General features: G+C 36.9%; 1 protein-coding gene across 8 annotated transcripts in view; it reads right to left on the bottom strand.

Annotated features, from left to right (window-relative positions):
• LOC126751455 (peripheral plasma membrane protein CASK) overlaps window positions 1-18461 on the bottom strand; it is a 98937-nt gene that overhangs the window by 14440 nt on the left and 66036 nt on the right. For 5 of the 8 annotated variants that reach the window (XM_050461733.1, XM_050461757.1, XM_050461765.1 and 2 more), the window contains 4 exons: window positions 3024-3209; window positions 2639-2803; window positions 2441-2509; window positions 2007-2036 (listed from right to left, as the gene is read on the bottom strand). In XM_050461733.1, coding sequence (XP_050317690.1) covers window positions 2007-2036; window positions 2441-2509; window positions 2639-2803; window positions 3024-3209 — 450 coding nt within the window. The remainder of the gene's footprint in view (window positions 1-2006; window positions 2037-2440; window positions 2510-2638; window positions 2804-3023; window positions 3210-18461) is intronic. The other 3 variants (XM_050461741.1, XM_050461749.1, XM_050461791.1) reach the window with 1 other exon arrangement.

Raw genomic sequence — 18461 nt, 5'->3', positions numbered from 1 at the left:
CCCGTTTACGTTGCACTTTGGGTTAAAAAGCTTTCCCAACCCCATAAGTGCTGGCTGCTGACCAACGCCTGCTGAGCTCGTGCTAAAGAAGTCGCATCCTGCTGGATATGGGTGCTTTTTCTTGGAATATACCGACGGCACTAGGCACCCAGACAAATTTAATATGGAAGTAGCTTCACGCTACTGCTTGTGATGTTACGCATTCCTTGACTAGCTTTGAACTCACAGTCAGCGAGCTCAAGATCTGTACCGCTATTATCGGAGTAGATGCATACCTCACTAAAGGAAGCCGAACTTCAGAGGAATACTGCTTCTGATACGTTGTTGTATGGAACTTCTGCATCAAAGACACTACAGTGGTCTGGCAGTTTGCAACTAGAGTTGATTGAGAGCTCCAGACAGAAGACAACCCCTCCAAGTTTCCCCTTGAGCTTTGATCCTTCCGTGAAAAATCTCACTGCACCTCTTCTCCAGGGACTAAGCCCCATTCGCATATTTGTCAGAGGTACATATGTGCGCGGAAAAAATGCTGCTAGAAGTAGGTGCCGCGACGCAGTGGTCCAAGTTAATAGGGAAGCAGGGTATAAGTCATTTGGTAAGAGACCTTATTGCTTCCTAATTCTTTGGGAGGTAAGAAATAAATCCTAATTTTTCTGAAGAAACATATCTAGGGTGAAATTTTCAAATTTTTTTATTTGCATTTTTGCAAATGTTTGGAAGTACAAAACCGACCGACATTTTGAGTAAAGTGCATATTTTTTTACGCCGTCACTTTTCATTTTTATATCCAAAACATATTCAGTTTACCACAAAGTTTGAGATGCTATGAAATATGTATATACCATATATAAATAATCAGCGTGACGAACTGAGTGGATTTAGCTATGTCCGTCTGTCTGTTTATACGAACTATTCCCTCAATCTTTGCCATTTCGATCTGAAATTTTGCACACGACCGTTTTTCTTCTCATTTGTCGGAATGGCCGATATCGGACCACTACAGCATGTAGTTGATATACAAACTAAATGGTTAGAATAAAATTCTTGTATGGAAAGCTGCTTCATTTGACGAGATATCTTCAGGCAATGGTGCTATCTACGAAGAAATTGTTTAGATCGATTCACTATAGTATATAGATGCCATACAAACTGACCAATCAAAATGAAGTTCTTGTAACGTATAATTTGTATGTATCTGTATGTGAAGGATATTGGAGCAAATGAAAAGATTTTTTTAATTTCATTTTACTTCGATCGTGTGTAGGTCATTATACTCTCAACATCTTCTTTTATAGATTTTTCTACGTTTCGTCCATGGAAAAAGAAGGAATCACTGCAGCAGGCGATCGAGTGTAACTTTCAAAAATGTTACCTTGTAAACTTAAAAAAATGCATTTTTTTTTAGGAAAATATAATTTTAAATTTTGATAATTTTCATTATTTGTTAGATCGTAGATTTGTCTCTCTTATTGCTTCAGAAATCAATCATTACGCTAAGGGAATATGTCAATACGCCCGTTTTTGAAAAATATGCTTAACTATAAGCTTAAAAGAATAGTGACCTGTATGCAGAGTAGACATGGCTAACCACCGACTTTGCTTTTTTCACACCGACGCTAAAATTGTATGCAATTAATGTAGATAAAATACCCAAAGTGACTTGAGAAGCAAAAAATTTGAGCTAAACTGACCCACTCTTTGTTCAATGTCGAATGTCAATGTCCTTTTTCGCATGTTAACATGACAAAACTACTATATTTTGTGTTATTTCTAGGAATGTTATAGACTTTTTTTTATAAATATCAGCAGATGATCTAAAATATATTATTTATATTTTTTAACTGCCCTTTAGTTTTGGAGACATTGAGGCAAACTAACGAATAAAATGTATATAATTTTGTATTTAGTGCCAGTTCTTCAAAATACAAAATATGACTGTCGTTATGCGGCACTTGTTTACATAAGCAATTAATAGAAATAGCTACAATGATGTTGATTTTACTTACAAGTACTGGAGTTGGTCTTATCCTGAAAAGCTGCATTTGTACATGAGTGTAGAAATGTAAAAGTAATGTTAATGGAAAATATGAGAAACACATTATGAGAAATCAACTACAATTAATTGGAAATTCGATACCGAAAATAAAAGTTGACTATTTAAATAAGTATACAAATAAAGGGATATTAGCCAATTTTTGTAAAACAAAAGAAGAATATAAATATGAAATAGTGCGCAAACTAATTCTTAAATACTTAAGTGCAATTAATTGAATTTCAATTCTTAAGTGTCGTTACGCCGTGGAGTGTGCTCATTAAGGACATATCACAAATCTGTTTTTGTTTTTGTTTCTTTTTTGAATTTTACATGCGCTAAACTAAAAGAAATGGTATCGGCGAAAGCTATAGACTTTTAAATGCATGATTAAATAAATATTCATACCTCACAGGGTGGCGGAGCACTTCTATAAGAAGGAACTATTTTAAAGGTAACCGAACCACGCGCTTCACGCTGTAACAATAAACAAAAAGAGAGAAAATAAGGAAATGAAATAAGCATATAAGTACTCATTACTTCGATTTATTCAACCATTAGCGCAGCATAAATAAATAAATGGATGTATGTTTGCAAGGCACTCACCAGCATGCGTTGTAATTGGCCCACAGATTGATGTTGAACAGGCTGACCATTAATTTCCCGTATCTCGTCGCCAACATGCAGCGTTGCCTGACGGTGTATCATGCCACCATGCATTATTCTAGCCACAATACAACGTCCATCTTCGGTCATTTTTAACGTTATGCCCTTAAGAAATTTATACAATTATAAAATTAGCGCTGAGTAGTCACAATTGCTCATTGCAAAAGACACATACACACACATACATGTGTTACACACATACATATGAGTGTGTTACACATAAATCTTATTAAGAGCCTCATTCATATCTTTATATCTTAAATAGCAGAAGAATTGTCATTTAGCTGCGAGGCTTGCCTGTGACTGCGACATTGTTTGTACTCACCATTGGTTCATCGGTGTTCTTCTGGAATTGCACTAAACGCACTCGGGTTACGTGCTGCAATTCGCCGTTGTCCACATTATCGATTTCGTCGCCATTAATGTAGGGTACCATTGGTGGCGGTGTGACGCGCAGTGCCTCCTCACCGTAAACGTCTCGGGCAACAACATCGTGAGTGTGTAGCAAAGCCTGAAATGAAAAATGTAGGGAAAAACTTTATTAATAACATAACGACAAACCACACATACGCACACACACACACATCGACAACTTCTTCTTCGCGGTGTAGCAAACTCTTGAAAAGTATAATATACATATATACCTACATATATATATACAATCACTACGGTAGAAGATTCATATATATTTTTGCATACATACATATGTACATATAGATGTTATGTTGTGTTGTAGAAGAGCCCAGTGTCGAAAGTAGCTGCGAAAATGTGGTCAGCGGGTGCAATAAATATTATGTGGTTTATGTGTGTAGGTATGTGCTGCACCCAACTTTATCAATAAAACTGTCATTTATGCTTTGCAAATTAAATATATGTGGGTAGGTATGCTGCTAGTGGTCGTCTTTAATGATCACCACTGCGTATACGTAACGCATGTGTTGGCCACCTTTTGCTCACAAGTAAGCCGCCAAGTAAGTAATACTTTGTCAAAACTGTGTAGCCGTTTGATCGTTTTTATTTGTTTGTACTGGGGGTTATTTGGCAGATTGACCGCTTTTAGCTTTCAATATCCAGAAAAATATTTTTTCATATTAAAATACCAATTTATATCTACATATATTTTTTCAGATAAAAACTTTAAGGGGCGAGGTAGGTTTGAAAATTTCCAAAAAAAAATTTTTGTTAGTACAATACAATAGTACAATATGTTTAAAATATTCTGCCAAAAATTTAAATCGATCCGAGTAAAATTCTAAGAGATAGACCCCTCGGGATTTCCAATCAGGCCACGTCGGTGTATCGCACCAACTTTAAATGCGTTTTTCTCAAAACTCCATGTTTGAAGTCGGTGGACACGATTTCTCGAAAATTTATGGTCCGATTTAGTTCGAATTGTGTTCACATCTTTAAAATAACATTATCTAGTTATTGAACGAAGAATTTGTTTCTTTTCATTAAAACTTATTTTTTAAGTTAATAAATAGCGAAAATTTTACCAAAAAAATTTAAAAAAATTAAAATTTTATTTTTTTTATTTCCTCTATATTTATTTGTACCAACGGAATATTTTTGGTTTTTTAATTTTAGTTATGCTGTCCACGGCGGGAGCACTTTTTTTGTGAGACGCCCAGCGAGATGAGGTCTCAATGGCTGAATTTTCAACGTTTTTATATCAAAATTTCAGGAGATATTGTTCAAATATTTACCTTTGATATCCCATATTACATTTTTGATATATATAATTGTTTATATTGCAAAAAAAAAAATCGTAAAATTACATTTTTTTTGTACCTCTGAAATCCACCTAACCCCTTAAGTTTTACTTTCATATTTAGTAATTGTAATATTACTTTGAGAAACAGTAATATTTTTGTTATTTTGTTTGTGAAGTACTTTAACCATTGAAAATTCATAATTTCTCTTAAATACTTAAATTCTGTGCCATAAAAAAGTGATAGATACAGCTAAATCAAAGCATTCTACAAATATTTTCGATTTTTATTGTTTTTTTTTATATTTCTGAGTGGTTTTAACTGTGTTTCTTCTTGAAATTTTCGGCCGGTAGCTTAGTAGCTTGATTTCACAAAAACAAAAAACATTTTTTTTTTTTAATATTTTACGCATGAGAGATGCTTCGGCGCTGCTTTTTCTTAAAGCACTTAGTTTTAGTTCATATAAACGAAGTGTTGTTTTGGGCATCAGACAAGCCGCAAAATATTTTTTCTTTAGGCCTAATTTTGTTCAGAAAAGCTGTGGCATTACTATGTCAACAATACTCCGTTAAACAGCCAATTGATTCCTCAGTATCCGCGTTTGCTTTGGTAGAACGTTTTTATACAGTGAACACAAAAACTAAACTTGTGCGGGGAAATGATTTGACTTTGAAATGACTTATCTCCTAAACTATGAAAACTTTTGAGTTACATGTAAAAGTGAGAAAAAGATAATATCTAATAGTATAATAATTTCCAAAATGTAATCGAAATTTATTTTAAAAAAATAAGTTTTTTTTTTGAAGATTAAAAAATTCGAAATGAGTCCTTTTTGTCGCCAAATTGTCACAGAAATTGATATTTTAGCACTTTTTAAGAAAAATGAATATGCACCTCTGCCCACTATTATGGTTTTCATTGTTTTATGCATAGCATGCATCGTCTTTTTATAGACCTAAAAGTGTTCAATGGAATTGAGGTCTGAACTCTGGACAGGATGTGGCAGCCCTTTTTTACGTTATACAACAGCCATTCCTTAACCAATAAAACAGACTGCTTCGGGGGTCCGGAATCAAGCAATAGCCAACATTTCAATTGAGTTTAGATACTGACGAAAATTATTTGTTTATATTGCTTTTATCATATTATTGTAGTAGTATATTGTTATATAATGTTATAGTAGTCCATTCTTCATATAATTGCTTAGATGAAAACAAGTCCAGCCTTCACCATGCTTGACAATATTATTTAAATTTTTATCTTTCAACGCTTCGGCTTACTTACGCCATACAAATCAGATTTAAATAAATTGAATTTGGACTAATCTGTAAAGTTTACAGTATCATAAAATTCGTTATCAAAGTAATCCCCACAGATGTAATACACTTCTACCAACGATTTTTCCAGTCTTCGAAACACTTATCATAATCGCTTTTTGGGATGACTTTCAGCTCATTCAGCGAATTTTGTTTTACCTCTTCGATCGACGGAAAACGGGTTCCACGGAGGGCCAATTTGTGTTTGGGAGACACACGGATATGGTGAATAGGATGGTTGATCGATTGTATTAATTATTTTCGACGGATGTTCTCAAGCAAACGCTTCAATACGGCTAATTAGAACTTCTTAATGACCGTCTCTCCCTTCAGGAAAAATTCATGATGCACCAAACCACAAATATCGAAAAAATGAGCATAACCTTAATTTTTGAGCGGCTTTGGCGTGGTTTTTTTGGTTTCGGCTATTGTTTTTACCCTCCATGCCGATGATTGTTGATTTGTTTGCAAGTTAAACTCATAAACTCATGTCTCGTCGGCACTTGTAAAGCTCTCCATGAATGAGGGATCGGAATTCACAAGATCAAACATGTTCAAAGAAACCTGTTTACGGTATTCTTTTTGAAAAATTTCAGCTTTATCGGGAGGAGTCGAGCAAGAACGCGTTTCATACACAAAATAACCACCAAAACCAATCAAACGGAATCGCGATAGATATCGAGCTCTCTTGCTTCTCTACACTTGTCTGAGGATTTTCAATTATGATATCATATCCTTAATTTTTTTAATAAGGGTGTAGTGTTCCTCCAGAACAACGCCAGACCACACACTTCGTTGATGACCCGTCAGAAGCTACGGGAGCTCGGATGAGAGGTTTTATCGCATCCACCATATAGCCCGGACATAGCGCCAAGTGATTACCACCTGTTCTTGTCCATGGCGAACGCCCTTGTTGGTGTAAATTTGAACACAAAAGAGGCTTGTGAAAAGTGGCTGTCCCAGTTCTTCGCAAATAAAGAGGGGGCTTCTACAAGGGGTATTATGAAGTTGTCGTTTAGATGGAAACACATTATCAAACGAAACGGCATATTTGAACTAAATCCGATCACTGCAACACTTTTTATAAAGCATTGAACAAAGAGCAAAAAAGCGGGAAGGAGATATTTGATAACCTAATATTTTCATCAGTTGAAGAGGTCGAAGGTCGTCCTGAACGAGACATATCTTCAACGATCTCTCGATCGTATTTGAAGGCATTAACCACTCGTAGGCTTGTGTTTTTGATAAAACTGAATCATCGTAAACCATGAAATTTGGTTAGAAATACTAAATTTGAGACAAATTCTTTGTTCGATATTTTTATCCACTGTAAAAATCGAAACGCACTTTTGATGTGTGCCGACTTAAGCAGCTGCTGTAAATAAACTGGCTGACAGATCGCCCACATGTTCGGCATAGTAATTAAGGACAGTCCTACCAACTTAGCAAGATACGTTTTTTTAAATATTATTTACCCGAGAGCTTTTTTGTCATTATAAAAATCCTTCTTATAGCCTAACCTTTGCCATATTTGTTTTAATATAAATTGGTGAGGATTGATATTTATTATCATCAACCCTTTCATTAAATGAAGTGTTGTGTATAATATTCGTAAAAACATCAGGCATACTAATCACGAATGAAATCGAAAACCCTCAATTCGAACGCGCAAGAACCGAAACTAAAGGTCTAATACTACATAGTTACAAACATATGTACATTTTTACTGTAAAGTTAAAATCAAAATAAAATTAGGCTCATACTAAATCCACGTCAACAGAAATTTAAGAAAACACTTGCATACGATGTAATGGAAAGATGAAAACCTTTCAATAATTAAATTCACCACAATTTAATATAAAGCGTTAATGAATAAATTAATGTAGGAAACATCACAATTTTTAATTCTCCATATTTTTGGCATTTCACTATATTAAGGAAAGTAATGAAGCGTGTTCGTTCTACGAAAATTTCTTCCTTACTAATTCGTAGCATAGCTGGTGCATAAGTTCATTTGTTACGTAATAAATACTTTAATGCGCACAAGGGTTAATTGCTGCAACATTTTGTGCCTAATGGCCGGCGCACAGTTAAGCAATAAAATATTTAAGAAACATATCAAAATTAACTTGACGACATAAAAACCGTAAAACTTTGGAACTTTGTGGTCACGAATTTATAGGTTATATACACAGGCGAGCGACTTTCAATGCTGCCACATTTTTGTTACACTAATTTGATGTAATTTGCAACATGGCTAACAAAAAATGGCGAACAAAGTATGTGGAGCGATGCGGCGGTTTCGCAACTATAACCAAAAACGCTTCTTCCTCGCTTACGCGCTGTGGTTAAATATTAAATTATTAATTTCTTCAGCCCTTTCAACCGCCTGTAACGGTTATTATTACACAGCAATCAGAGTTAAATTATGCCGCTATGGCATTTCGGGGCGATGGAAGGCTGCACGCTGGAATGTTGCTGGCAGATGGTGTTGGGTGTACGGGTGTACCGGGTTCGGCGGTTGGTATGGTTAATGAATTATGGTCAATAACTGTTTGAATACGCTTTGTAATTAATTTGCGGTTTTGCTGTGTCACTCAAAGGCCAAAGTGTATGTGTGTGTGTGTGTGTTTAGCCGCATATCGCATATCATAGCCCAACAATATGTGCCTTCGCACCTCCACACCACATACTGTGGCCTGCATATGCAATAGACGCTGGGAGTATGAGTATATGCAAGGGTGTATGTGTGTATGTGCGTATGAGTGTCTGTCGTCGACAAGAAGCCAAGTCAGTTCAAGCAGTTGATGTCGGTACACAGATACCATGCCCAATATGCGCTTTTCTTGCCGCAAGCATATTTCATTATTATTATTATTATTATTGCTCTTATCCCTGTCGTTTGTCGTTCGTTTACCATTATTGCTACCGTTGCTAGAGCGCCGTTATCTTTCTTTTTATTCCTATCAACGTACGTGCGTACGCGTATACACTCGCATGCACCGACATTCTTCCGTTCCAATCTGCTGCCTACGTACAGTTGTTTTGTGATTATACTACAAGAAATTTCAAGTGTTGTTTATACTGTAAATAGAAGGGAAAAAGGATTTCATTTTGTGCCTTTTAAAAGGGACTCGACCAGCTGCGACCATCAACAGCAATACAAGTATGCGGCTGCCCAGCCACGCGCAAGATTTATACGAAGACACACACACACATACATAGGCGTATAAGTGCGTATATGTGTGTGTGTGTGTGTGTGTGTGTGTGTGTATGCAAACTGTTATCAAACACAATGCCTCCAGATGGCTAGCAACAAAAGCTACAAGCACTCAGTCGACCCCACTGTCATAAAGTCAACGCCAGCCCAGGCCACCGGCACGCGCTACGTTCTCAAAGGTTCCAGCTTTTTGCAGCAGGCGGAATATGCCATCACCAAGGAGCCGATATTTTATTTGCCAATGTTTGAGATCTGGCATGCGACCGGCATTTGCCATAAAATTCGTTTATTAAAACCTTTGACTGTGATACGAATTTGAATACCGACATACCACCGGCCGGCCGGCAGGCTGGCTGCGAAATCTCATTCAATCTCGAACTTTGCTTAGGTTGCCATGGTCAAGCAGTTTTATTGCTGGCGTGCTGGCGGAACAAATGATTTCATGGCAAACACTTGGCTGTGACATGATGAATTTTAATGATGCTCTATGAAAGCGAAAATGCGGGCATTGCGGAAGTTTAGCGGAATGATGTTGCAACATTGCAGCTGTGATTTCGGCAAGTTTCTCTATTATTGTTGAAGATTCATGTAAAACTTGTGTTGGGAATTTTGACATTTTGTCGGTCTAAATGAATTTTAACACATTTTACAGTTATAAAGTATACACATAGGTACATGAATAGTATGGACATAAAATTCTGCTTGACTGGGTATATACAATCTACAACATCGGCCTGTTCTTGCACAAAATAAGTCAGTTTCAATTTTTTTATTAGAAAAGAATTTATTTTCATTTTAAAATCAATGTGTAGAAAATTTTTTTATATGAGAAAATTTGTATGCAGGTTTGAGATTTCTCGAATGAAGATTGGATAGATACAAAATAAAAGGCGTTGGGACACTGTGTTATAACAAGTCAATTGAAAAGTCCTAAGGCTAACCATAGATGGCGCTATTATAATTAAATCCATATGATTTTAATTAAGCCCAATCTTCAAAAGTCGTGTGTATAAATTTGACAGCTCTCAGATGTTTAGTTTATGATATTTATCTATTATTTATTCATTACCATTTTGAGTGAACTTTTTTTGTTGTGAAAAAAAATGGTTAACAAGAAATTTCATGTGTTGATAAAATATTGCTTTTTGCAGGGGAAAAATACAGTTGAAGCACAAACTTGGCTGGATGACGAGTTTACAAGAAATTAAACATCAAGGATGGGTATGTTAAGTTTGAACGTGGTGAAATGAGCACCGAAGACGCTGAACGCAGTGGGCCCCCAAAAAATTAAAAAAAAAATGATAAAATAATGTCGGATGACCGTAAAATGAAGTTGTTCGAGGAAGCAGGCATTCAAAGATATCAACTGAACGTGTACATCGTACAACTCACGAATATTTGGGTTTGAGAGAGATCTGTGGGTGCGCCAGCTCACTTTTGACAAAAAAAAAAGGACGAATTGATGATTCTGAGCAGTGTTTGGAGATGTTCAAGCGTAATAAGCCCGAGTAGATATGCGACAATGAATGGTAGATGGTTCCATCATTTCACCCCAAATCCCAATCGACAGTCATCTGAGTGGACTGCACACATGAACCCGCTCCAAAGCGTGGAAAAATGCAACTGTCGGCTGGGAAGGTTATGGCGTCTATAATTTGGGATGCGCATGGAATATTTTTTTGCGTTATTGGACTGTTTGAAGCACGAAATCGGCGAAAATATTTGAAGAAAAAGAAAATGCTGTTTCACCAAGCCAATGTATCGTGTTCCAAGTCTTTGAAAATGAAAACAAAAATCCAGGAATTGGGCTTTGTCCACTAGCATATAATTGCAATGCAAACTGATCGATCGAAATCAAGCTTCATAGGAAAAGCTCTTTTACTTTTTCGAATAAATCTTCACGAATACAATGCTACAATCTTTAATTATTTTGTTCAGATCGATCCACTATATCATATAGCTACCGTGCAAGCTGTTCGACCAGAATCAAGAAAAGGATTTTCATGAAGTATTGTTTTTCCTTATCAAGTAATCTTAATTCGGCTTGAAGATTATTTATATAAAACAACTTGAAGAGTTAGCAAGGCGTTTTCGTTAGATGCAAAATCGTTGGCCGGTAACCTGTTCAGTTATACAGGGTGTCCCAAAATTAGAGAAGATTTAAATTTGCCGCTATTTCAATTAAGATTCACAGTTGACAACACTATTCCGCCCAAATTTTTATACTGCGGCCGCCAAGCTTTCATTATTTTTGATATTTGAATTTTGTCCATTTAAATTCCTTCAAAGTAGTCCCCTCCCGCTGCAATACACTTATGCCAACGAATTTTCCAGTTATCATAGCACTTGCAAAAATCCTCCGTCGTGATGGCCATCACAGCCTTCTTTTACCGCTGGTTGCAAGATACAACTTTTATGTCCTCAATTGACACAAAAACGGGTGTCCTCGACGAGTGTTTGATGACAGGAGACTTTCCTGAATAGCCAGAGTTACACTGTGAGGTAAATCAGACGAATGCGGTGGTTGCAGCACGATATTGGTTTAAAATGTGGCGAAATGATCACGAATAACCGATGCAGTATGAGATGGGGCATTATCGCACTTCTTTGTTCAATAAATTCAGACTTAGTAAAAATCGAAGAATTCACAGCCTCACAAAACGACGCGTATCTCAAGTACTAATGAATATTTTGACGTGAAATTTAGCATAGATGTCACTAACAATACTAAAAACTTACAGAAAAAAAGAATATTCCCGATTCGAAAAACATTTTTGCCTCGAAATGGATCATTATTTTATATAAATTATTAATTTTCTTTTTTCTTTATATGGTCCTCTCGAGAGTAAAAATATTGTCGATACACCCTCTACAATGTTCATTAAAGGTGACCACAATGGAAGGCAATGAATTGTTAGAAAGAATTTGCTGTGTTTATAGAAACGTGAAAAACGTCAAAGTTGTTTATTTTTAATAAAAACTGACATTTAATGCTGTTTGAAATAAAATAAAAGACTTTTTTGTATTTGTTATTATTTTTTTAATTATCAATTATTTTAGGTTTTAAGTGTGCAATAATTTTTTTTATGATCTACATGAGAGACCTGGAGCAATGAATAAATTACGAAAAAATAATTATGTTTTTTGTTGTACTCGTACCCCCGGAACCTCAGTACTGAATAGCTTTTATGAGCATCGTTAAAATCGTAGATAATTTGTCATCTGCATAAGGTTTATGGACACAATATACAAATAATTTCTACCTGTTATATACAAAAAGAAAAAAACCAAAAAATAAAACAAGAACAAGAAAGCTAAATTAGCTAGCTCTGCAACAAAATAAGCGAATGTAAATAAAACTGGACGATTTCTACTGCCGCCAGTTGCACGTAGTAGCCGAGGAAATAAAAACTTGTTATTAGAATATTAAATAAGCGCACTCGCGCTGACTACGGCGAAATCAAATTAAAATTAGGGCAATAAAATAAACATTGCCATCATATAAAAATACATTGAAATAGTTGATGATGCTAGGAAAGCAATTTCGATGTCGCAACAAATACACAGACACAACTATAAATGGCGCTAGCATGAATGAATAATGAACTGCCAAAAGCAACCATCTCAATTTCATATCGATTCATTAGATCAAAACCCATTCCACGTACATTCTTATGGAGTATTTTACTACCAACCGCAATATTACACCACCACACTCCACCCCAAAAGCTGAATGATGAAAAGGACAATAGTTTAATGAACGATAATACGCACTCCGTACCACAGACAGACAGCGAGCCAATTATCAGCTCCACCCACTCAACGCCGCGACGAGCGGAGTGACAACGGTAGCAATGCGCGTATAAAAACACCTCTATGGCGCTGCAGAGTTACAGAGGATGTGTCATGGCAACGAATTTTTATTGTACCGCAAATGCACTGTCATCATAATTGACAGTAAGGCATGCCGGCACGTCAGCGGCAAGTAGACAAACTTTATGAACGTGCGATTTGCAATATTGAAATATTGACGTTTTGACGTAATTTGATAAAGTAATAAAAACTGTAACGATCCATTGAATTAAATTCGCTGATAGCGAAGTTATAAACTATTCATAGCTGTTACCGTTACTTGGCGGCATGACGGGATAATAGTGGTAAAAATACAATAAATAATGTGGTACATTTAATGTGGTAGTAGCGAAGAAAGAGGAGTGAAGAGGCGAAAAGGCCAGGAGAGTGAAGAGGGGAAAGGGCCAGCAGCGCGACTCAAGTAGCCATCATTGCCGCGGATCTTCAGTGATGAAAATAAACGACTATTAAAACGTGTTCTACCTGCTTAATGTAAGTTTAGTGTTGGCTCTTTTTCAGCATAGTTGCTCCTCAAAAGCTCGGCGTTTGGACCGAAATTTCACTTCGGCCATTTTCTTATAACCACTCATCGCCAAGTGACTGAATTGGAGACTTTAAATTGGAAAGACTCACTTAAAGTGCCCAAAGTGCTTGAAACCTAATTCGTTTGCACTTTACTCTGGCTCTACCTCACTCACCACTCTCTGCGCTATTACATTTATTCCTTGAGTACTTGACGCTAAAGTGGAGGCCTATTAACTGTAATGCAAAAAAAAAAAAAAACAAGAAGCAGCACAAAATAGTAAGTAAATTAATAAGCAGCTCAGTGCTGATAGTACTCTCATTTACTCTTCCCCCCTCACACCGGAGCAAAATGCTATTTGCAGCAACACTACAGGGTACCACTAGCTCAGCTGTCGGTCTCGCTGACGGTGCTGCTCATCTTTATTTGACGACTTTGCTTAAGTAGTCCGTATTATCTGTTCACAAATCGTCTCTTCGTCATTGATATGCGCTAATGAAATGTTCGGTGCTAGGAAACGTAAATTGGCTGCTGAGAAAGCACAGCGACCCTCTTTATGCTTTCTGCGTTTGGCAGCGACAAAGAAATTGCGTGCACAGTAGGCAACTTTGTAGAAATGGCGGAGTAAATTTTGCTTCAAGTAAAATCGTGGACTTGGAGATATAATGCCGTCTTTGTCTTGCATGGACAATAATATATGCTAAATTTCGTTAAGATGATACATCAAGTCAATAATTTTCCCTTATAAGAACTTGACCTTTTGATTGTTCAATTGGTATGACAGCTATAGGTTATAGTAGTCTAATCTGTACAATTAGTTCCGAGATTGTAGCCTTTATTAATAAGCTACGCCGAAATTCGGAAACATATTTGGTCAAACAAAAAAGTTTTTCCATATAAGAACTTGATTTTGACCGAGTTTGTATGGCAGCTATATGCTATAGTCATCCGATAACGCCAAATCCAACAAATGAGTAGATTTTTGAGGAGAAAAGGGCGGGTTCAAAATTTCAGATCGATATCCCAAAAACTGAGGGACTATTTCGCGTATTACGGAGATGGGTAAATCGACTTAGCTTAGAACACTAATCTTTTATATACTTTATATGATCTCCGATGTTCGTTCTTGATTGTTACGAACTTCGGATGTTGCCCTATTCAGAATATAAATATAAAATATAGAAAAGGTTAGGTACGAGAATAACTCCACTTATATCTCGTTGCTTCTTTGTAGTAAAAAGAGAATGAAGACTGAAAGAGTTAGTGATGGGTCAAAGCTAAATAGGAATAGTTGCTGAACAATTGCTGTGGTTCATTTAGTTCATATCCATGAGAAGTTTAGTTGATTTTAAAGAGGTTACATGGGTTTCAAAAACTCGTTTTTTTATTATCTTATTAAATTCTACAACACCTTTAGAATATTGTTCTAATTTTTCAAGTTGATCCGAGTATTAAATTCGGAGAAACGGCCTTGAGAACTTGTCCGCTCGAGGCTAGCTAGGCCAAGTCGGCCGTCTTTAAACGCGTGTTTCTCGAAGCTGTGTTTTTGAAGTCATTTGGCAATATTTCTCAAGAAGTACTCAACCGATCTTAATGAAATTCTTTGAGACACAATTCTTAAAGACCTGGAGGAAGAATTTTTTCTCAAATTAAAACTATTTGAAAAAAAAAATTGCGAAAATTTTCTTTTTTTTTAAGTTGCCAAAATCTAATGTTGCCAAACATCCAACTTTGGGTTTGTTTTTTGTTTCGTCCAAGTTATAAGTTAAGTTTTTAACTAAAAAAAGCCCTTTTTTTCACTATAGATGATCCTGTAAGGAGTTATCATGCCAACGCGGGCGTATCTTTTTTCCGAGGGGTCACCGGAAATGGCGTGGCATCGCAATGGCCGAGTTTAAAATATATTTTTTTTTTTTCAAAAATTTCTGAGTGGTGAGGATTGAAGTCTAGCGATATTATATCAACCATCTTCAATAATCACATAATTCTAAAAAATCGGTAAAACACAGATTGTATCAACGGAAAACAATAAGTTTTCAGCCCTTGTGTAACTCCGTTATCCAAACTTCAAACATACAAATTGAACTTCGATTATGCCTCACTGTTTGCCTTTAATATGCCATCACTGTCTGTAGTCTTTCGATGCCTTAACGCCACAGCACACACTTGGGATTAATTTCGAATTTGGGAAGGTACCCATAGATGCGGACACTTGCGGGAGATATGCGTGTTTGTTGTGTCAAAGCTGACCAAATATCATTGGCATCCCACTCATCGTCCTCAAGCTACTTACTTAAATCGTTTCCGTGAACGCACAACAAACTTGACACTTTATTTTCATTTCATTCAGTTGTGATTTTGATGATTAACAAAAGGGAGCAGCAGCAACTGCAAATGGATCGTCTGAGGCAAATGTGGCGCACGCAGGCAAACTAGCACAGCACAGCTTCCTTTGAATGCACACAATGGCTGTTCGTCGCTTCTTGTTTATTTTCGGACTTATTTCTGTTGTCACTCAACTCTAACTCGGCTATGCGAACGTTTGCTTAGCCACCCGTAGATTATTCAAGTAATCTCAAGTATTTGCGGATGGTTGGCAAAACGGGTGAGGCGGTGTGACGTTGTTGAGCGTTAGTCATGTGCTGAGATAGCATTTAAGACCCAACATCCGAGACGACCGTCATTTGTTGGTCTTTATAATTATGACAATAATATTTTAGGCTTAACAACAACAACAGCAACACACCGGATGCAGTATAAAGTAAAAAGTATGGCCATAAAGTGAATGGTAGGAAATGAGTGGATAAAACAAAGTATGTAATAAGACATAACAACAAAAAGGCAAAAGTCTGAATACAGTCAAAGTTTAACAATGATACCCCAGGCTACTGTTTGGGCCATGCTCCGAAACTCATAACATTAGTTTCAAGTAACATTCTGTCTTCAGTTTTGGCATAAATTCGAGCATTATTGCGCCTTATAAGCAGCACCGGCCGGCAGTACTTTGCACGCACTCAAAATCCCTTTTAACGGTATATAATATCGCTGTCTCAACTGCTTTTCCATCGAGCGCGACCATCGATGCAGTCGCTGGAAATGATGGCAGCAGCCCAGCCAAACGACTAGCCAAGCAAGCAAACAACCAACAAACTAACTAGCTGCTGAATCATCTGGATTAATGCTGAATTTTAATTAGAAAGCTGTGGTAGTTATCTGCAAATTGGCCAAGTATTTCATTTCGCTTGCAGCATCATCGCAGTTTTGACACTTTTGTTATCAACGTCGCCCAGTCGACACAATTTCAATTTACACCCTCAGCCTTCCGCTGTTGCAGCTCTGGCTTCAAATTTCCGTTGCCTATCGGCCGACACTTCGGCGCTGATAGCGTGAGAAAGTACACACAAGCACGAGTGTGTGTGCTTTAACGGTGGCAATGTCATACACTCTCATACGTTACTGTATCTATGCATGTGATTGTGTGTGTGTACATCTCAAATTTTATGCTTAGCTAGGAGATGAGCTGGATTTAAAGCACAACAACACTAGCAGATTATGGTTAGCTGTTGAATTGCCAACGATGCATGCAGCGCAATGAGGTTAGATATCCTTGCTTTTCCATAAATTAACACCAGATATGGTAAGCTATCATATAGTACTTTGTAAAATTCTCCATTATCAACTTCTTGCCAAATTGAGTTTAAAGATTATAAATGAAATGTTGGAGCTTGAACGTGATGAGGTAGATTTTGTTCGATTAGATAGGGCGCTGTTAATAGCGACAGCGGTATGATGAAGCGATTGCAATTTTTTGACAAATTGTTGTTATAGTATAAATGCTATGAGTGAAATTAGACAGAAAGTTTTGAATATACCTTGATAAAAAAGAAGCCTGGAGTAAAGTTTAAGAATACAAGAATGATGACAGTGCTTTGTTGGCGCCAAATCTTGGAAAAGGCCAGTGAAAAGAGGATCGGCACACATCACCTCTTCGTCGATTTCAAAGCTGCTTTTGACAGCACGAAAAGGAGCTCCCGCAAAACTAATACGGCTGTGTAAACTGACTTTGAGCAATACTAAAAGCTCCTGTCGGAGCTGTATGAGAGAAGACCTCTCCGAGCCGTTCGATACTCCCTATCTTGCAGCTTTTTCAATCTACTGCTGAAGAAAAAAATCCGAGCTACAGAACTAAATAGAGCAATAGAGGTAAAATCTTCTATAAGCCTCGAAATCCAACGCATAATTTTTGGCGACAGGTGCTACTCCGAACTGAGTAAGCAATTGAGAGTAAAGTCCTCTCACGACGAATAAATACCAAACTCTACAAGTCACTCATCAACCCCGTCTTGCTATATGGTGCAGAGGCGTAGACGATGACAACATCTGATGAGTCGTTACCGAGCTTTCGAGAGAAAGATTTATGATAATTGACTACAGCGAATTCCGCAACAACATTAACAAACAAAGTGCTCCAAAGTAAACAGGACTTTTTGAATCTAGCGCCCTCTGGTGGCACCATCCATATGTCGACTGATGCGCTATCTGCTATCTTTATCGATTGTCCAGTGAGAATTTCATTACATTTCGTCGACTAGAAGTGAAGTTATTGCGTTTTAAGTGACAGTATGTTTGTGTTATCGGTGCGAAAATGAGCTTCACACAAAGAGCGAACATTAAATTTTGTTTTAAAATTGGTAAAACTTTTACCGAAACGTTTCAATTGAAAAAACAAGTTTTTGGCGATAATTGCCTATCCCGTAGCAGAGTGCACGAGTGGTTTCAACGTTTTTAAAGTGGTCGTGAGGACATAAATGACGATCAACATGTGGGCCAATCAAAATCCGTGATCACCGGAAATTCCATCGAAACTGTGGGTGAATTCATCAAAAATCAAACGAAATCATCATTGAAATTCATGGGGATGGAATTGAACATCTCCAAAACATCGTTTTATCGCATTTTGACCGAACATTTGGGCTTACGAAAGGTGTGTGCACGGTTTGTTTCGCATAAATTGACTGACGACCAAAAATTGCTCAGAATCCAACATTCGAAGGACGATTATTTGACCAAAAATCACCTTTTGACCATTAACCCCGTATTCACCTGATATGGCACCGTGCGACTTCTTCCTTTTCGGAAA

This window comes from Bactrocera neohumeralis, chromosome 2 (genome assembly GCF_024586455.1).
Source record: "Bactrocera neohumeralis isolate Rockhampton chromosome 2, APGP_CSIRO_Bneo_wtdbg2-racon-allhic-juicebox.fasta_v2, whole genome shotgun sequence".
NCBI lineage: Eukaryota > Metazoa > Arthropoda > Insecta > Diptera > Tephritidae > Bactrocera > Bactrocera neohumeralis.
The sequence above is the reverse complement of the archived record's forward strand: the minus strand, read 5'-3'. Positions and strand labels throughout refer to the sequence as shown.